This window comes from Rhinolophus hipposideros (genome assembly GCF_964194185.1).
Source record: "Rhinolophus hipposideros genome assembly, chromosome: 20".
Classification (NCBI taxonomy): Eukaryota; Metazoa; Chordata; class Mammalia; order Chiroptera; family Rhinolophidae; genus Rhinolophus; species Rhinolophus hipposideros.
In genome coordinates, this window is record NC_138066.1 from 23,765,324 (window position 1) to 23,787,780 (window position 22,457).

General features: G+C 33.3%; 1 protein-coding gene across 18 annotated transcripts in view; it reads left to right on the forward strand.

Moving 5' to 3' along the window:
* Positions 1-22,457, forward strand: part of BCAS3 (BCAS3 microtubule associated cell migration factor) — a 568,714-nt gene that overhangs the window by 196,200 nt on the left and 350,057 nt on the right. For 17 of the 18 annotated variants that reach the window (XM_081029000.1, XM_081029006.1, XM_081029003.1 and 14 more), the window contains one exon: positions 5,397-5,490. The exons of the other annotated variant lie outside the window; for it this stretch is intronic. In XM_081029000.1, coding sequence (XP_080885126.1) covers positions 5,397-5,490 — 94 coding nt within the window. The remainder of the gene's footprint in view (positions 1-5,396; positions 5,491-22,457) is intronic. 18 annotated transcript variants of the gene reach the window in all.

A 22,457-nucleotide genomic window follows, 5' to 3' on the forward strand; every position in this document is an offset into this window, starting at 1 on the left:
AAATAAAATGATATTCAATAAAAGGTAAGTTGCTGTGTGCATTTTGAAAGAATTGTAAATATTTTTAAGCAACAAAATTTCTTCAGTATAATACTGTCCTCCTTTCTTTTATTAATGTGAATCTGTTTTTTGTCAAGAAGACATTTTTGTCTCTGATAAATAGTTCAGTTGGAGTACAGGACTGTTTGTAGGTTATGCTGGATTGTATTAAAAAGACTGTGGTGGTTAATGTGATAGATTTACCACTTTTAGCCGTTTCCCACTGATGTTTGACCTTAGCTGTAATGTTTTTCCTTTTCCATATACATCTCAGGAGCTAAAGCTGACATTACGTTCACTTTTGCTGTTTAAATCCATTGTGCCTTTAATAAAGATATTTTCATGTTACAGTGGCAGTGCATAAAACTTGATATACCATCTTTCTGATGCTAATTTGATCAGTTTGATTTTATAGTGATGGGATCATTGTGTGGTAACTGCATTAAGGAAGAATGGATTTGATTGACTGTGTACGTTTTTATCTGTGTTACTTTCATGTTTTTATTTAAAAGCATTTCGTGGCTAGGATAAGTTAAGTGGTATAATTTGCCTTTACACGTTTATGTAATTGAAGTTAGCAATGTGGCAATGGCTGTAATCAAAGAAAAATGCTCCAGAATGATGACATGTGAGGTATCTTGCCCTGAGTACAAGTGTTATTCATAATAGTTTAATGGTTCCTGAGGTGTTTTGTCTATTTTTTTTGTTCATATGACGAAGTCTTAGCCACCTTATATCAATTAATGTGCTTTGCTTTGTTTTAATATAGTGAAGTTGTTACGATGTATAGGTAGGTGTTCAGCCTGCTTAGTTAAGTGGTGAGTTACAATTATACATCTTAGGACAATTGTATTGGGATACCTCTCATATCACCTATATGCAACGGAATAATGCCATGGAGAGAATCCTTCCAAAGGTATCTGTTATGTTTGTGAAGCTCATGAAGAGAAGATAAAAAGAAAGCCATGTAGTGGTATGAGGTTTTGCTTGCACCAAGATTAATGTGGATGGATTCGTACCATCAACTAGAATACTCAATACTAATTGGGTTGGAAAGAAGTAGAGGGTTATAATATATACGAAAGGAAAGGGAATCTTATAAGATCAAGTTAAAATAGAAAAATGGGCAAAAAAACAACACACTTCACAGAAGAAATATATGCAAATGCTATAAAACCTATACCCATGACTTCACTTGTTATAAGAGAAAGGTAAGTTAAAACTACCTTATCACCTAGAAGAATGAGAGAAGTTCAAAAGCTTGCAGTTTACATTTTTAACTTTTAATTTTGAAATAATTGTAGACCCACAATAAGTTGCACATATATCCATGTTCCCTTCCCCCAGGTTCCTCCAACTTTCCTGAATGGTGACATCTTATACAGTTGTAGTACAATATCCAAACCAGAAAATTGATAAAAATAATAGCACATTACTGTTGCTGGGCTACAGACTTTATTAAACTCTCACCATTTGTTTTACCTGCATTCATTTGTGTGTGTACATGGGTGCCTATAGTTCTATGAAAGTTTATCCCTTGTATATATTAAGATAATCACCACTACAATTAAGATACAGCATTGTTTAACACACTCTTCTTTGTATTCATGCCCATCCCTTTCTCCTGACACCCACTAATCTGTTTCCCATCTCTATCATTTTTTGAATTCTAGAATGTTACATAAGTGAAATCATATAGTATTTAACATTTTAAGATTGATATTTTACGCTAAATACAATATCCTTGAAGTTCATTTAGTTTGTAATTTATTCTTTCTTATCCCTCTGTTGTATTCCTATATATGAATGTATCTGTTCAACCATTTACCTACTGAAAGACATTTGAGTTGTTTCTAGCATTTTGCTATCATGAATAAAGCTGTTATGAGCATTTCTGTAAGAGTTTTATGTGATTTATGTAAAGTTTGCATTTTCCTATTTTAAATGCGCAAGAGTGTGATTTGATGAGTTTTACAAGTGCACGTTTAGTTTTATCAGAAGGTGCTGAACTGTTTTCCAGAGTGGGTGTACTGTTTACGTTCCAGTAATGCATGATAGGCAGATTTCTCGTCAGAATCCATGAAAGATAAAGGGAGTAGTACAACATCTTTAAAATAGTGAAATTAAAAAAACACGTTAGACCTAAATTCCCTATCTAGTGAAAATATCCATCAGGAATGAAGGGTAAATAAATACATTCTTATAAAAAGGAAAACTAAGAGAAATTTGTCATTAGCAGATCTACTTGTAAACAATGGCTCAAGGAAGTTTTCTAAAGAAATTATACCAAAAGGCTTGGAACTGCAGAAAAACCGCAGAATGGAATATACATTATTCATCAAGAATAATGAGAAATACTCATTATTCTTCTCATGAGTTGAGGCCATCATCTGTTGTGATGATCAACATATGTTTTAGAAATACTTAAAACTTGAATTTTAAAAAGTGGGGAAGTAAATTGAGCTTCACAAAAATTTCAAAATGTTGTGCTACATATGCACCATTAAGAAAGTTTAAAGACAACATGCTAAAGGGGAGAAAATATTTGCAAATCAATTTTTGATAAGTGACTAGTATCTAGCATATAGAAAGAACTCCTACAACTGACTAATAAAAGGATAAATACACTTATTTTGAAATGAGCAAAGCATTTGAATAGACTTCTTTTTTTTTTTTTCTGGTAAAGTATACCAATCAATGGCCAATAAGCCCTTATTTGCTGCAGGTGGGAATGTAAAATTGTTCAGCTGCTTTGGAAAAGAGTTACAGTATGACTCAGCAATTTATCTCCTAGGTATATGTCCCCATATAATGAAAATATATGTCCACTTAAAACCTTGTACATGGATGTTCATAGCAGCATTATTCATAATAGCCAAAAAGTAGGAGCGACCCAAGCGTCCATCAGCTGATCAAATGGATGGATAAATAAAATGTGGTATACACATACAATGTAATATTATTTATCAATAAAAAGCAATGAAGCACTGATTCATGCTACAATATAGATGAATCTTGAAGACATTATGCTAAGTAAAAGAAGCCAGCCACTAAAGAACACATATTGTATGATTATATAAAATGTCCAGAATAGGCAAGTTTATGAAAAGAGAATACTAGATTATTGGTTACCTAGGGCTGGCAATTTAGAGGGAATGGGGAAATGGGGGATGACTGTTTATGGTTATGGGGCTTCTTTTGGGCAATGAAGATGTTCCACATTTGATTGTGGTGATAGTTGTACAAGTCTGTGAATATGTCATATGTCCTAAAGCAAACCCTTAGCATATTTAGCAAACTTGTTTAAACATTCCTGGAGACTGCTCCTGTAAGACTTACTTTCTTTTTGTTTTTCTCACCTAAGATTTTTGAAAGCCAGATCGAACAATGAAAACAAAGATGACACAAATAATTTATAATGCATATTTCCCCCCAATTGTGGTGAAATATGCATAATATGAGATTTGTCATTGAATCAGTTTTGCGTTTACAGTTCAGTGACATTAAGTACATTCACAGTGTTGTACAACCCTCACTATTATTCATTTCCAGACCTTTTTCATCGTCTGTTCTCATTCAGTAATAACTCCCCCCCATCCCCATCCCCACAGTTTGGGGCGACCATCATTCTACTTCTGTCTTCAGTAGAGTGCCCATAATTAAAACAACATACAATACAAAGTGTTGAAAAGATGTGGAAAAATTGGAAACCTCATACTTTACTGGTGGAAATATAAAATGATATAGCTACTTTGGAAAACAGTTTTTCAGTTTCTTGAAAAGTTCAGCATACATGTACTGAGCAAATCCACTTTTAGGTATCTCCTCAAGAGAAATAAAAACATGTTCACAAAAAGATGTGTATGCAGATATTCATAACAGTATTAGGCATTGTAGCAATCAACTAGAAATAATCCAAATTGCTAAGAATTGGTGGGTGAACCACATGCTATGGTACCTCCATACAACTCAGCAATGTAAAGAAATGAATGATACCCGAAACCACATGTTAGAACTAAAAATTGAGTGAAAGAAAATAGAAGATAAATTGCGTAATTCTACTTATATGAATATTTTTAGAAAAAGCGAAAGAGATTGCTTGGGGGTTCGGTGTTGGAGATCTACTGTAAAGTCATGAAGTAATTTGAGGGGAGATGGAAGTATTCTAAATCTCGACTATAGTACTGGTTACACAACTGTATACATTGACTAAGCATTACTTATATATTTTAAATGGGTGATTTGTGCGTTTATATTTACTGATGATTGGGGAATGACTCCCAGCTATGATGAAGAGGTAAGCAAATCTATTCCCCAGAAAATAAGTATGTTACTGGACAGAATGTTAAAAAACTAACTACCGGCACACCTGGGAGATATTGTGGGTTCGGTTCCAGAACACTACAATAAAGCGAATATTGCAATAAAGCAAATCACAGGAATTTTTTGGTTTCGCAGTGTATATAAAAGTTATATTTACACTATACTATAGTCATATTACACTAAAAAATATAGTTATATTTACACTATACTATAGTCCATTGAGTGTGCAATATCATTGTCTAACAAAACAATGTCCATACCTTAATTTGAAAACACTTGATTGCTAAAAAATGCTAACCAGGATCTGAGCCTTCAACAAATTATAATCTTTTTGCCGGTGGAGGGTTTTACCTTCAATTTGTAAAACTACGATGACAACAGCAATAAAAAACCCTGCAATATCTGTGAAGCACAATATCTGTAAAGTGCAATAAAACAAAGTATACCCATATTGGGGGCCTCTGGAAATTGAGTAAAAGCTAACTATGAAGTGATAAGCATGTATGCGTATTCATGAAAAGAAGCTTGAACTTGGGTATCAATAATAGGAGACAGTGGCCTTGCTTGAGGAGGCCGCTCTTACATTTGTCTGGAGCTTGGTAAGTGTGATAGTTTTACTTCTAATAAATGGCTGTGTTTAACCTGTTATGTTCTTTTTCCTTGTTCTGTTCCAATCATGAGCAAGAATTTTCCAGCAGGTCATAACACAATATGAACTATATGTTTCTTACTCTTCTACCTAGCTGATTTTATGCTTTTTGGTTTTTTGTGAACCCACATTTCAAGAAATTATTGTCTATGTCATCTAGTCAAGTTAACCGTTTTTAGAGTTTATACGATTTTCTGCTGGGATCATATTATATCTTTTCCTCATTCACAAAGTGGCGTTCTCACCATATGTGACAAGAATAATCTTCTAGTATAGTGGAAGCAGGTTATTTGGTCAGGGACATTGAGGTATATAGTTGTGTATATCTTCAGGCTCAGTAATTGGTGAGTAAAGGATAACTACCATTTGCTTTCTTTTTGTAAAGGTGCTTGTGAGTGAGGATTCTGACAGTGATGGGATCGTGGCCCACTTCCCTGCTCATGAAAAACCAGTGTGCTGTATGGCTTTTAATACAAGTGGTATGTCTTTTTTTTTGCCATTTATATCATGAGTTTTTCAATTGATTTTTTAGAAATGGAAAATATGAAATATGGAATCTGGCTCGTCTTTTTTAATTAAAATTTAATGGGGTGACAATGGTTAGTAAAACTACATAGGTTTCAAGTGCATTATTTTGTAATCCATCATCTATATATCACATTGTGTGTTCACCACCCAGAGTCAGTTCTCCTTCCATCACCATATATTGGACCCCGTTTATCCTCATCTTATATTTGTCAGTGTATAGCAGAAAAGTAAGAAGTCTTCAGTGAGTGGGTATTGAATGAATGAGTTTATAGTAAAAATTTAGATACCTTTTTTTAGTTTTTATTAATTTATTAAGGTGACACTGGTTAGTAAAATTATATCAGTTTCAAGTGTGCAGTTCTATAACACATCATCTGTATATTGCACTGAGATACCCTTGAAACATTCGTTTTACTCTAAATAACATGGGGATTGAATGGCAGCAGTAGGTAAGCAGTGCTGTTGAGTTTCAGTCATTTCTGTATTATGAGTATTATTAAACCAAGAACTTCAATATTCCAGACTTCATATTTACTCGTATGTATGCAAATGGCATTTTCTTTGTAACTTCAAGTTTCTTGTTAACTCTTAACATTTTATAAACTAGTTTACTTGTATTTCTTCCTTTCGTGTGTTTGTGTGTGTGTGTTTTGTTTTTTTTCTGGTTTGTTTTCCTTGTTGTTCTTAAGTCATTTGATAAGGAGATATGTTATAGCAATGTGGAATGCCCTATTACTTTTCATTTTCCCCCCCAAGATTTTTATTATAAAAAGTTTCAAACATAAAAATAGATTTAAAAGATAGTATAGTAATGACCCATTTTCCACTAACTCAATTAAACAGGTGTTCAAAATTTACTATGATGTTAAATATATAAATAATATAATTTATACATATGTATTTTGCATAAACATTTAAATGTAAGTTACATATAAGATAACATTCCACCCACTGCAAATTAACTATGCATTTCCTAAGAATAAGGACTTTTTTCTACATAACCAAATGTTATATTTTAGTTCAGAAAATTAACTCATTATATTATCCAATATCCAAGGCATAACTTAAAATTCCCCAATTGTCTCAAAAATGTGTTGTCTAGCTGCTTCAAATAGATCTAATTAAAGTTCAGTTCTTACATTTTATGTCTCTTTAGTTCCTTTTAGTCCAACATATAACTTCTTCCTTTTCTTTTTTGTGGTGTCCAGACCAATTATCTTATGCAAATTATGGATTTGTCATATTTTTTCATTATAATAATGTTTTCTTTATTCTCTGAGAAGGCTTTTAAATACATTCAGGCTACGGTTTTTTTTAACTTCATAAGTATTGCTGTCTACATCATTTCATCCCAGTACGAGACACATTATATCAGATTGTCTTGCTATTTATGATACTATGTTTGATCATATGGAGAAGTTAGTGACCCATCAAATGTCTGGAAATTTGGCCTCATTTCTTAAACAACCTTTTACTTAGTAGTTTTGTTTCACTTAAGGCTGTAGAATGGTGGTTTTTCTAATTCTGTTGTGTTTTCTGCATTGGAAATCTATATCTATACCTATACCTATACCTGTACCTGTACCTGTACCTGTATCTATCTGTCTGTATGTATGTATATTTCTTTCATTGACCAGGAATGAACCTCAGTTCTCCTGTATGTAAAAGACAGGGTAAATGCTCAATCCTTTCCCTTTAGTTACCAATTTTCATAGTTAGCAATTGGTTTAACACATCCGGTGGTGGAATTCCACTCCAGTGGAGTTAGTTTTGAAATACTATGTTTCTAAATAAAAGATAAAATTGTCTTTTGCTTTCAGAGCTGAAAGAGTCTTCATAAATTTACAATCTTTTCAGATCTTATTTCTTTGGTTGATAAGTCTGAAGAGACTGCCATCTTTCTCTTATTCTGCAGAAATGATCCCATCATTTAAAATTGATGGAAAGACCCATCTTTCCCTTCTTTTCATTTTTTCAAATAAAGAGTGATGGTAAGAGAATAATATAGAGTACTTTGAATAATCTTCCTTTTAATATCTTAATTAGTCATTTTTGTTAGGGAGGAAGATTTTTGTAGTGATTGTTGATCAGTACCATTGATTTAACTAATGAAGACAAAGATTTATTGGAGTGCTCTGAATGTTGTGGGAATTAAGTTAAATTTGAAGAAACAGTCTGGAAGTTATGGCCCTTACAGCACTCCACTTGGAGTAACCAGTATGACTCATTTTGATACTCCATCTGTTATGTCAAACCTCCTTTGTATTAATGTATATTTCATATTACCATAGTCAGAGTGCTTCAGACACTGGAAGCTCTATTTTTTCCTGTCTATGACTTTCCATTATAATAAGAACATCTTGTGTAACTTAAAGAATATTGTAATGATCTCTATCATTGTCTAGCAATTCTAGCAAGCCAGGTTTTTTCCCCTGTGGTTTCATAATTTTGATCTACATTCACCATTTTATTTCTGTTTGAACTCCCAATTTGTATTTTTTGATAAGATTAAAATTTTTTATATTTATACCTACTTTTCTGCATTCATGAAACACTAGTTGTATAACTCTACATAATTTATCTTGCACTAATCATTTCTTTAAGTATTTGTTTCCCTAGCTAACCGCTGAGCTATAGTTTACATTAGAGTTCACTAATGTTCACTAATGTGGGTTTTGATAAACATATAATGACGTGTGTCCACTTTTATAGTACTATATAGAATAGTTTTACTCTCCTAAAAATCCCCTTTGCTCGGCCTGTTCATCCCTGCCTCCTTCAACCCCTGACAAACACTGATCCTTTTACTGTTTCCATAGTTTCAGTTTTTCCACAATGTCATATATTGGAGTCTTACAGTATATAGCCATTTCACACTGATTTCTTTCACTTACTAATATGCATTTAAGTCCCCTCCATGTCTTTCCATGACTTGCTTGCTCATTTCTTTTTAGCACTGAATAATATCCCATTGTACATTCATATTGTAGTTTATTTGCCATCTGTATATCTTCTTTGTTGAGTTGTCTGTTCAGATCTTTTGTCCACTTTTAAGTTGGCTTGTTCAATTTTTGTTGTTGAATTTTAAGAGTTCTTTGTATATTTTGGATAACAGTCCTTTATATGTGTTTTGTAAATATTTTATCCCAGTATGTAGCATGTCTTCTCATTCTCTTGAACGCGTTTTTGAAGATCAAAAGTATTTAATTTTCATGAAGTCCAGCATATTATTATTATTATTATTATTTTGTTTTTTTAAAGATTTTATTGGGGAAGGGGAACAGGACTTTTATTGGGGAACAGTGTGTTCTTCCAGGACTTTTCCAAGTCAAGTTGTTGTCCTTTCAATTTTAGTTGTGGAGGGTGCCATTCAGCTTCAAGTTGTTGTCCTTTCAGTCTTAGTTGCGGAGGGCGCAGCTCAGCTCCAGGTCCAGTTGCCAGTTGCTAGTTGCAGGGGGCACAGCTCACAATCCCTTGCGGGAGTTGAAACCGGCAACCTTGTGGTTGAGAGGACACGCTCCAACCAACTGAGCCATTCGGGAGCTCAGCAGCAGCACAGCACAAGGTGCTGTGTTCAATTTTAGTTACTGGGGGCGCTGCCCACCATCCCTTGCGGGAGTCGAGGAATCGAACTGGCAACCTTGTGGTTGAGAGCCCACTGGCCCATGTGGGAATCGAACCAGCAGCCTTCGGAGTTAGGAGCATGGAGCTCTAACCGCCTGAGCCACTGGGCCGGCCCCAGCATATTATTTCTTGCATGAATTGTTTCTTTTGTGTATATGTAACATTTTAATACATAAATTGACATTCTTCTGTCATATTTTTAATTCAGTTTCACATTGAATCTTATAATTTTTTGGAGGGAAGATTATTTTATGAGAACTATTTTATAAGGTTTAGGATCTCTTACATTTCTTCTGTAATCTAAATCAAGGCTTCTTAATCTGAGTCCAAAATCTGAGAGGTCCATGGATAGAATTCAGAGAGTATGTGAATTTGGAAAGGCAAAAAAATTGCATCTTTATTTTCTCCAATCTCTAATGAAAATTTCTTTCACTTACAAATATGTACAATAAACCATGGAAATACTAGCTTTATACATGAGATTATGAGCAGTACAAATAATGGATATTTTTGTATCATTTCTATGTTATTTTTTATTCTCTAAATATTGCTATGGTTCAAAATTATGATAGAGCCCATATTTTGATATATTAACAAACACATATTCTACTCTATGTCACTTTAAAAATCCTATGTACTTTATTATGACTTTAAAAAATATTGTTCTGGGAAAGAGGTTTCTAGCCTTCACCAATATTGTTGAAAAGGTTCATGGCTCTAGAATGTTTAAGAGCCTATTATCAAAATGATTGGTCCTTGGTAGAATTTCACCTATTTCAGCTAAACACATTGGAAGCTGTCTCTTTCACTTTGAGACTCCATTCACATTGCCTGGCTCAGTCACAGTGATTCAGTTAACAAGAGATAATTCCCCACCCAGGGAGTCTGCTGGTGTGATAGGGACTTAAAACAAGGAAGGAAATTACTTTGTGGAGTAAGGACACCCTGCTAGGAGATGGCTATTAGCTCCGTCTTTGACTATTGGGGGAATTTCTTCAAGAGGAAGTCAGTTCTAAACTGGAACCTAAAAGATGATAAGCTAGGAAATAATGATTCAGTGCCTGGTATATAAATTAATCTGAGTTGAATGAAAGAGGCAAGAAAAATATTGCACATTTGATATAGAGTGTGAAGCAGAGTCTATACAGTAGACTGATCACTTTATTATGTGGTAGATATATTTTTCAATGTGTCAGCATTTCTGCAATATTTTATAAATACTTTATACCTGCTTAAATATTTGAATTAAATGGAGGGTTCATAACTCAACAACCACTCACAAAATTGGTTTGCAAAATCTTTTTTTAGAATCTGGTAGGCAGAGATTTAATGCATTTGCTTACAGTTCATCTTAGTTATTTACTGTTCAGCTCTGATTATTTTTGCTCTTCAGAATATGACTTATTGCTTGAGTATGGCACAAATGTGTATATAAAATATTCAATTTTCAGTGATTTTGCTTTGAAAGCCTTGTTTTTTTCTGTTTTTAGCTGATCGGTAGCTGAACAGCTTCTTAGAGAGGCTATGGCTGCCAACTATTATCCAGCCCCTATCATTAGGTGACATTTTGCTTGTGTAGTTTCTGTATCATATTTTTTGTTTTATCTTAACCGTCCTGGACTGAGATATAAATACATACATATGTAATGTTTGAGGCAAGAGGCTGCAATGCTGTTTGTAAATGCATGGATAACTTAGTAGTTGTTATTTTCCTCTTTAATTATTTATGTTATAGTTTAAAAAAATATTTTGGGGGGATCAAATTATGTATTTTCTATCAATCTTTTTATAAGTCCTCTATAAAATTACTTATGTTATAAAAGGAGGCAGTTTTCTGCTCTCTGACTGAATTAGTTTTATTAGCTTCTGAATCTTAATTGATATTTTGTACAAAGGTTTATAATTTTAGTGGGCCTTCACACAGTATTTATGATTTTTCACTTAAATTGGCCTTTTTCAAAATATGACTTGTAGATCCTCCAATAATACCCTCCAGTTTTCCTTACATATATCCATACATATTTCTAAATTTATTTATATCAATAAGTTTTTACTTTCTAATAATTCTCTATTTGGTTAAAGGCTTTTTCATGAGGAATGTAGTGTGGGCAAACATTTTTATAAGTTTAAGGAAGTTTATTAAAACAAAAAACAAAATGAAACCTGCAAAAAGTTTTTTTTTTTTCCCCAAAAAACCCTCGATCTTTCTCTAACCACTTTACCTATATATATCACTATTATACTCAAGAATATGAATAAATTTCTTAGTCTTTTTTTTAGAGAGGCACATATTTAGATGACAGAATTATTAAAATCTTCTGTATATTAGCATTCAAGAACAAATCAGACCTGTTGTCCACATCCTGGGAAATTTTAAAAACTGTATAAAATGTATGAATAACATTGCAAAGTGAATTAAGGAAAGGAGAAAATGTAGGTTGTTTGAGTGGGGGGATCTTGTATGGGACCTATTCAGAAAATAAATTAACGGATGCCATTAAATAGAGTTGTGAAACTTTTAGTTCAGCAGCTGCATTCAGTTTGTTTTTTGGTTTCTCCTTCTCATTCTTGTTTATTAACTGTGACTCTGAGTCCTGAATGAAAATAAATATTTTAATGGTAACATTTATGATTTGGTTAGAAGTGCTAGAGAGGCCTTCATGCTTAGATCTAGGCCGAGTTGATATGGGTGGTGTCTGTTTGTTGTTTTCACTTATTAAGGTACACAATAAGTAACATTTTTTACGGCTCTTAAAAAAATTAATACACTTTATTTTTTTGACAGTTTTAGGTTCACAGCAAAATTGAGTGGGAAGTACAGAGAACTCCCGTGTAACTCTCTGGTGGTAGTTTTGTTACAGTCATGACTCTATATTGGCTCATCATTATCACCCAAAGTCATTGGTTTACATTAAGAGTCACCTTGATGTTTTACATTCTGTGGGTTTGGACAAGTTATTATAATATTGATATGCATCCACCATTGTATTATCATATAGAATAGTTTCACTGCCCTAAATATTTCTCATCAAATTTAGGGCTTTGCATTCTTCTTGTTTTTAATTAAAATATTTTTTTCAATTATATTTGACATTCAATATTATATCAGCTTCAGTTGTACAGCATAGTGGTTAGATATTTATATAACTTATGAGGTGATCCTCCCTAATAACTCTAGTACCCACCTGGCATTATAGATAGCTATTACAGTATTATTGATTATATTCTCTATACTGTACTATACATCCCTGTGACTATTTTGTAATTACTGGTTTGTACTTCTTAATTCCCTTCCCCTTTCCACCCATCCCCCTCCATCTTTGTCATTTTTCGGCTGCTTTTTCCCTCTTCTGTTCTTTGGGATTCCTGTCACTTGTAGATTCATTTCCTTGCTGATGTCCCACAGGTTTTAGAGGCTCTGTTAATCTTTCTTCATCTTTTTTCCTCAAGCTGGGTAATCCTGGTTGATTTCTTCGGCCAGTTCAGATCTGCTACTTGAGCCCCTCTATCGTATTTTTCATTTCAGTTATTGAACTTTTCAACTCCAAATTTCTCTATTTCTTTTTTTAAATAATATTGTCCTTTTATTTGTGTCCTCTACTTGGTGAATATTGTTTTCATATTTTCCTGTAATCCTCTATACATGGTTTGTCCGTATCCTTGCCAGCATTTAGTATTTTCACCATTTTCTATTTTATATATATTAGCTATAGGTCCATAAGATATGTGATTTAGAACTCTTTTTTCCTTGTGAGAAGTTGTTTTTTTTTTTTTTTTTAACTTTTTATACAGGGTCTTTGCAGAGCTAATTTTTAAATTTTTTTGTCAAATCCGATTTTTTTTTTCAAACTTTTATCAATTTTGGTTTTGTGTTCATGCTGGAGAAACAGTCACCAATCTGGGGCTTGAAGATTTTCTCCTGTGTAGTTTTCTAGTATTACATTTTATATTTAAATCTATGATTCACTTTTGGGTTATTTTTTGTATAGTATATCAGGTTTAGGTCATGGTTTATTTTATTTTTTTGCCTATTGCTACTTCATCATTTTTTCAAAATGTGATCCTTCCTCCCCTGAATTCCGTTTGCACTTTTATCAAGTGACATACTTCTATGGGCTATTTCTGGGTTCTCTGATGAAGGTGACCTCTTTTTGCTATTTTCTCTTTTGGAATATCTGTATTTTGCCCATAATTTAGAGGAATATTTCAACTAGGTATGATAGTTTAATTTGACACGTTTTATTTTTTTCAGCAACTGTCAGCTCTCTTTGTTCACAGCTTTTGGCATTATTAATCTGATTTTTTTGATTATTTGGGTACAGAGTTACACACTTTTGTGGGGCAGCGTTCTAACTGTGGTGTCAGTTCAAATGGAGCCAGTGGAAGTTTATCAAAAGGTTGTTGCTTTCTCCTTACCCTCACCTATTGTCGATCCCTCTCCCTCTTGCTATTATCTCTGAGTTTTATTTAGTTTTTTTTATACTGAACTTTCAAATAGACGTTTTAAAAGCTTTGAATTTGTTGTTTATCAGTGTGTTTTTGTTGTAGGGCAAGAAAAACAGCTTCTTAAGATTCTACAAATTTAATGCAAAAGCCTCTTCACTGGTCGTTTGAACCTTAAAATGTTCTCTGGGATACTGGGTTTGGACCATAACCTGTGTACATGTATTAGTCAGCTTGGGCTCATAACAAACCACTGTAGATTTGGTGGCTTAAACAATGGAAATTGATTTCCTGAAAGTTCGAGAGGCTGGAAGACCAAGATAAAGGTCCCAGCTGATTTGGTTTCTAGTGAGGTCTTTCTTTCTGGCTAGCAAAATGACCACCATCTCATTCTGTCCTCACACAGCCTTTCTTTGGTGCGAGAGAGCACAGAGAGAGAGAAGAAGCTAGTGTGGTGTCTTTTCTAATAAGGATGCAAATTCTATTGATATCTGAGCAGTCCTAGCCCTTATGACCTCATTTACACTTAATGATTACCTTAGAGACCCTATCTCCAATTATAGCCACACTGGGTTTTTAGAATTTCACTATAGGAATTTTGATGCTACACTAACATTCAATCCATAACAGTACTTTTGAGAACCAATTACTCTTAGTTTTGTTAAAAAAATCTTATTGATCACAGCCCAGTTCTAGGTTATTCTGTTTAGCCATGCTTGTTGTATCATACTTACTATGTGAATTTGCTTCCATTTTAAGATATTCAAATATTTTGTAAGAAATGTTGAATGTTAATGATACTTCCATCTTTCAACAACTTCCTTATTGTTCTGAGTGTGTTGTTCAAAAGTATTACAGCTTTCCACAAGTTTGCTGCTTCAATCTGATTTCCTACATTTTCCCTCCAACATTTAGCCATACTGGATATTTTTTCAGGTCGTTACATCTTTTTCCCTCTGCCTTGAATCCTCTTTTACCTGTCTAACTCTTACTTCTCTCTTGAGTCCCATTTTAAATATTCTTTTGAGAAGACTTACTTGACCCTACGTAAAATATGCCTTCCTGCCCCCACCCACCTTACCACTTACTTGGGCAAGTTACTTAATCTGCTTGGATCATTCAGTACTTTCAGTTTCCTTATCAATGAAATGTGGGCTAATTATGGTATCTAAAACATAGACCTCAATAAATATTAGCTGTTGTTGTTTTCATTATTATTAAACCACTCATCCTAGTTTTTAACTTATTTATACCCATCAAGAGTATCCTTTCAACATGTTTTTTGCTAGAGGTGAGCTTTCATTTTTATTGTATTTCACATAGTCCATAGTAAGTATACATTAAATTACATTAGTTTTTTTTTTCTATTATAATCATGGAGAAACTATGGCAGGGCACAAGTAAGGCTTTAATTCAATGTAATTAGTCATTTGTTGAGTAAAACCAACTTATTTCTAATTTGTGGTTTGAATAAGAATTGTCTCCGTCCCTAAATTGTGGGAGTGATTCATAATGGCAAATTATATTAAATGCAGACACATATCACATGTGATTAAGATTGAAATATGTAATAGATATTTATTAAAAGTATCTTATGGAAACTACATCATATTTATATAATTAAGTACACTAGGTTGGAATATTATTAATTATATTGTCTTTCACATCAGTAAAAATAAGTATTTTTCATTAATTAAATTGGAAGTTAGAAACATAAGGAAGAGATTCTCGACTCGGCAGTAAGCCTGACTTTTCTAAAACAGACCTGTTGTCTTTAATTTGGTAAATAATTGAGCTGTTTTCCAGAGGTGTTATTTCTGCTAGCTGAGTAGCTAAGCTGTGAAGTGCAACACATCTACATTTTAAATAATTATCCTTCCTTGGCAGGGAAATTGCTTTTCCATCCATTAATAAGAGGAAAATGAATGTTGGGTCTCTAGTAAAATAGATTAAACATGTACCCCTTTGGGTGCTGACTGTATCTTTAACAGACTTGAAATTTTTCTGGTTACTTAAATGCTGTATATTGAAAGGTGAGGGTGGTCTTGGATTAATCATTAAAAAAATTTAAGTTAGGTGTTTTTTTTTTTTAATGCTCAGAGTTTTTTCCATTGATCACAGCAAGTGGTCAAAAAAATACCTTGCCTTGTTAACATTTATAATGCCTCACAGATTTGCAGAATTAATGTGGCTTCAGATTTTTCCTCTAACAGGTACTAGTTTATCACTGCCAATCACTGACATTAAATCACTAACAACACAAAGACAGCATGAGGAATTTATTGCTTCCTCCCCCACCCCCCGAGAAGGGGTTATCTCTATTTAGGTTTGTTGTTACTGTCGTGTTTCATCATCTTATAAAATGATGTGATGTGTTTTGCTATGTAGCGAATTACTCTCTGAGGGATTGGTCCTCTTTGCTCTGTGTTCATTGTGGCACTGGATGGGCCTGTGTGAGTGTCAGAGTGTCTCTGTAGGCTTGACTTCCCATACAGTACAGGAGGCACCAAGCCTAGGACCCACAGTGCGTGAGGGTCCCACCCAAATAGTTCATTCCTTTTAAAAGCAAAAAAGTATATAAACTTTTAAGTTAATGAATGCTTTAATATACATTTAAAATCAACAACTATAGTCATAAAATATAATTTTAAATATTTTTTTCATGGAAGAGGGAGCCCATGAAGGCAAAAATGTCCAGGGCCCATGAATGTCCTAATGCAGCGCTAGGTCCTGTGTGTCCATTAGTAAGAAGGAACCCTGCTCCTACCCTACCACTACTGCCTCACTACCCCTAGTTAGTTGAGTCAATTAATACTGAGTGAAAGCTGTGAATGGCAGACTATATGAAGACGTGAAGTACACAGCTATACCTATAAAACTATAGCTATCTATAATACATGCAACAGATATAACAGCAGTATAGTAAATTCATAAATTTTGAAAAGGGTATAGAAGGATATCTATGGCCAAAAACATCACATGCGAAGTAGCCAAAGTTGAGTTAAACTTCTTCATATCAGGACAACTTTACTGGTTGTTAAAAGAGTGAAGTACTAGAAAATCTGTCGTCCCTTCTCCTTTCCTCTCCCCTAAGATGCTCGGGCCCTCCCCCAGCATCAGACTTGTTTCATTGTCTTCATTCAGATTGGTCTGTATTCCTGCCATACATTAAATATTTCGAAAATTACTCTGAAAATAGTCTAAATATTTCTCAAGGATACATGTATTTCAAAGGACATATGTTACATTCAGTAGGGTGGATACTTATGGTAGGAAGGGATGGAATCGGTGGAGGAATGGAAGATGAAAAGAAAAGTGTAGAAAGAGTAGTCCATGTTAGTAGAATTCAGAATTAATAAATATAATCTAAATAAAATCTTTCAAGTACAAACCGTACAGAGGAAAAGTTAATTAAAAATGAACTAATCTTTTGGTTTTCCCTTTGTTCCTCTGATTGTTTCATGGGAAGTTTTTTTTATGGTTTTTGTTGTTATTTTTACTCTCTTTTTGTTCAAATTGTATCTTTATGGTGGGCTAAGATTGGCCATTATATTTATATAGATATAGATACTTTGGTTGTGCAAAGAATGCCCACCTACCCAGGAATCTCTGTTATACATTAGCAATTGTTCTTATGTACCCTCTTTCTGAAGCGTAACTAAGTAGTTATGCTTTGAAATGGTTCAGATAGATAGTGAAACCTAATTTGCAGACACTTTGTAATCTGCTCATATTTGCAAATATACCCAAAATAAAAGTAATAAACGAAGAACAATTTTACCTTCCATCCAATCATTTTTTGTTACATAGTTTCTGATCTCCGCTGCCAGAACCCTGATAAGAATCCATTATGTTTTCATATATACACTGTGGGGTACATGATTCATGATGCTTGGACTACCCATTTGGCAAACCTACACATCTGAGACTGACTGACCTTTTTCTGGACCCCTCACTATGTACCGATGTACCTGTATGTTTTCTACATCCTCTCTGACTGCTGTGTTTTCGGTTTTTATTGTTCTTCCCCCATGGTGGTAAGGTTTTAACTTTCTAGTTCCTCTGTTGAATATCTTGTCTTTTCCTTCTCTAATATGAAACTACTAATCCTTTTCTCTCACCCTTGTTTTTGATTTAGTTTGTCTTAATTTTTATTGAACTGTAGCTTTCATAATGTAGATTGTACAAATATTAAGTATATAGCTTGGTGTATTTTTATGTGTATACGCACCTGTATAAGCTCCTCCCAGAAAATTTAAAAGTTCTGTTTAACATAGCTCTGAAGTACATCGAATGTCATTCCTCTGGAAATTCCTAAATTCCCAAATTCCTGAATCATATCCTCTTCTTTATTTCTCCTTCATGTTTTTTGCTTTTCATGATATTAACTTTCTTAACCCTTCTCTCTATGTACCAAATTTCTGTTAACCTCAATTCAAAATATATTTTATTATGAACTTTTAGTAATGGTTGTTTGACATTTAGTACTAGTTGTGTGTGTATGTGTGTGTGTGTAAGTACATAATTTTTCTTTGAGAACAGTAGCATTGCGTTGATACATAATAATAGATAACAAAAACTAACACTTATTTTTAGACCTTTAAATTTAGATTTCTCACTGTCTGTGGGTTTCAGTTCTAATATCTGTTAATTGAAATCAGCACGTTGTTTCTAAGGCCCTAGAGTTATAAAACTCTGAAATTGTTATGTCGATTTCCTGAATAAAGTTATGAGTTAAATTAATCTTCTTAAATCATACTCCCTTATCTTTTCAATTCTCCTGCTTTATCTAAAAAATTTTACATTTTTGCCATTCTAGTGACCCTCTGCATTGTAATTTTACATTATAATAGGGTAAGAAAAATCAATTATGGTAGAAAACCATATTTTCATAGAAATGTTTGATCTCTTTTATGCCTTGATATTCTGTTAGTGTTTTGTGTTAATATTATTCACTAATGGTTAACTTTATTTAAAGTGAGTGTTTAAACCAAAAGTAATCAACACAAGCTTATTCTAAAATTACGTGGAAAGTCAAATCTTGCAAAAGAGGAATAAATTTTGAAAACTGAAACTACCTAAATTTATGACTTACTCTAAATCTACAGTAATCCAAAAAGGAAGGCTTTGGGTAAGTATAGTCATAGATATACTTGACTATATCTATGACTATACTCCTTACATACATGGAAGGAGTAGAATCCATAAATCAATCAAACTCTTATGGTCATTTGATTTTTGACGAAACTGCCCAGTAATTCAATAGGGATAGTATAGTTGTCTCAACAAATAGTGTTTGAACAACTGGGATATCCATTTAGGATAAAAATAAGCATTTACTTAATACTGTACCCAAAAAGTAACTCTAAATTGATCATAGACTTAATTTATTTTTTAAATGTTATTAAATTTATTGGGGTGATATTAGTTAATAAAATTGTATAGGTTTCAAGTGTATGAGTCTATAATACATCATCTATAGATCATAGACTTACTTTAAAAGCTAACACTATAAACCGTCAAAAAGAAAATGTAAGCATAATATCGAGACTGGACACCAAAAACACAAACTGTAAAATTGTTCTCTATTAAACTTAAACACCTCTAGGGAAAGATACTAAGAAAATGCAATGGGATACCATACATTGGGAGGGAAAAAATATATGTCTATATAAAACAATTTAAATGAGCAAAAGATTTGAACAATCATGTCACAAACTATACAAATAACCATTTAACACATGTAAAGATGATTAGAATCACTGATCACCAAGAAAATATGGCATATTAGAAGCATAATAAATCATTGAAATTATTAACATTTTAAAAGACTGGCAATAACAAGTGCTGATGAGATTATGGAAGTCATATTACACGCCGCTTTCGCAGTTTCATATAAAGTAAACATACATATGACCCAGTAATTCCACTCGTAAATAGTCACCTACAAGAAATAAAAACATAATAGTGAAAAACTAGAAACAATTGCTGAATGGATAAGTTGTCATATATCCATATAATGGAACACTGTTCAGTAATATAAATAAATGAATGGACTACTGTTACCTGCAGCAGATAGGTTTAGCAAAATATTGTGTGATGCTATTTACCTGGAATTCTGAAGTAGACAATATTAATTCATAATGACAGAAAGCTAATCAGTGGTTGCCTGGGGCCCTGCGATGGGGAGGGGATGGACTGCAAATGGACACAAGGGAATCTTTTCCCTGGATCTCTATCTTGATTACCATAGTAGTTGCATAGGTGTATATATATTGTCTGACTCATCAAGTCATACACTAAAAATGAGTGCATTTATTGTATATAAATTATGCATTAATAGAGGTTAATAAAGTTTAAAACAGTATTCTGAACCAAATGATTTCGCTCATATGTGGGATATGAAACTGAGAGCAACAAACGAACAAGACGAAGAAAGAAACAAAAACTCATAGACACAGATAACAGTTTAGTAGTTACCAGAGGGTAATGGGAGTTAGGGAAGTGGTAGAAAAGGGTAAAAGGAGTCAGATATATGGTGATGGAAGGAAGCTTGACTTTGGCGAGCACACAATGCAATATATGGATGATTGTACACTTTAGAATTATAGTATTGTACACTTGAAACCTATGTAATTTTACTAACCAATAAATTTAATTTAAAAAAATTTTGGCATCTGATGAGATATATTCAACCATTTGGAAAAATAAGAATACATATAGACATGCACCACTTTCCTATATGTCTGTTGGATGGATATACTATTGAAAATAATGAATATTAGAACATTTCATATGAAAACCCATTGGATATGGTTAAAGATTTCTTCAGAACTTTAAAAATTTCATGATGCAAAATGAAAGGAAGAAAACAAGTTAATTAGTTAAAGAAAGATGTTAGAACATTTAACTTCAAACTCCTAAAAATGTAGGAGGATGGAATTAATAAGTTATAAAATAAGTGAGCTTGAAAACTAATTGTTGATTTTAGACTTTTCCACATGGAACAAATGAGTAAGAGCCATATCAAAGGTTTTGTTCTCTTTCATCTTGGTTCTGGATATATGCAACTTTAGGAATGGATCAAACAAGTCATGTCCTTTGTTTGTTTGATACTGTTTACTTCAATGCCTTTTGCCCTGTTATCAAACATAAATTTTAGAAAGTCTTATATCCTGGGCCACAAAAGTAGAAGAATACAATGAAGAGTTTGATTACCAGCACCTCTAAGCAGTTTAAGAAATGTGTTAACAGTGGTTCTGTCCATAGGGAGACTTTGAGACCGTTGCTTTCAAGGATTTATATTCAATTTAAAGGTTTTATTAATCAGACTTTAATAGGCGTTGCTATTTTTGTGTTTTTATGTAATTTGAATACCTAAAAGATTTTGGTCAGTACTAGGATTCCATTTCTTTGCTTTTATGTTTACAAATTTGACTAGTAACTTAAAAGAAATAATTGAAGACTTTGGAAGTTTCAGTCTGTACAAGTATTGATGGGAAGCATTAAATTCACAAGAATTAATATTAGAGCATAAAATTATTTTATGAGTGATATGATCTGAATTCCTCTACAGATTTCTGTGTGACCCAGCATATCAGTGTTTATGAGTCTTTTTTGGAAGAGAGTGTGAATAGCTGGTAATTTGTCTTCCAATTCATAGTGTTCATGTGATAAAGAACCATACAATTAGGTAGGTGTTATAAATAGGATATGGCAAAAAAGACATACCTACTCATGTTTCCAAGATTTTATAACATATGCCCAGTGGAGGTTTGCTACTCTTTAATTTTGCCTTTTGGGCTAACCAGCTGACGCCCAGTTAAAAAGACTTATGTTCTTATGAGGCCGCAAAAGCCTTAATGTTCAGTATCCAGCTACCTCAGATTTTGGAGAACGCCATGTACCATCAGTAGCTTCAGTCCCCACCCTCGAATGCTAACGCTCATCTATCAAACTTGAAGCTGAGAGTGAGGGAGAGGAAGCTTCCAGATAAACATACAGCAGCGCCTAAACAGCTAATCACTCTAGGCTTCCGCTTCCAGGCCCTATAATTAGAAGTCCTTCTTTTCCTTGTATTCCCAGATGACGCAAATGCTTTTTGTGGCTTGGCACCTCATTTGGGGCGTGGGTTCAGTTTATGGCCAGGCTGGAGTCTGGTTTAGTCTTCTGATGCTGCATAAATAGTTCTGAAGCCACAGTCTACTCTGTACGAGTTTTTCCTTTTATGTATATCTGCTTTTTAAGTTGTTTTCTAGAAAAAAAAAAACTTGTCATTTCTACCAGCAAGCAGTATGTGTGCAAAAGAGGAAATTATATATTAAAAGAAAACACATGATTGTATATACAGTAGTACACAGGCCATTTCATCCTTTCCTCCATGCTCTCTTAATTTTTAAAAATCATGTCAAAGTCAAGAAAAGTAAACTAATTGCTGGATTCTAGAAGCCACTTTTGTGTAGAGAGGTTGAAAAAGAGAACTTTTGAGATAGGATACACAGAAGATAATAAGGATAAATTTTCAGTGGGCTTTCTCCAAAAATTTGAATTTGTTTTATATATTAAAAATCAAGCAGATATTGATATCACTTTGAAAAGCTAGTTGTGTATTGAAAAGTGTTCACCTGTGAACACGCATATGCAAAACAATAATAGTCTTGATTGGCTTATAGGGACTTTTATTTGAATACTCATTATGAGTAAACTATTGACATACGATTCTAAAAGAAATGAAGTTTATCTTCAGTAGGTAAGCAATATGTATATGTTATAAATGTCAGTTTATCATATTTCCAGAATGATGTTCCCATTGGATTATTTGTCATGTATACAAAATAGTTTTGTTGTGGAA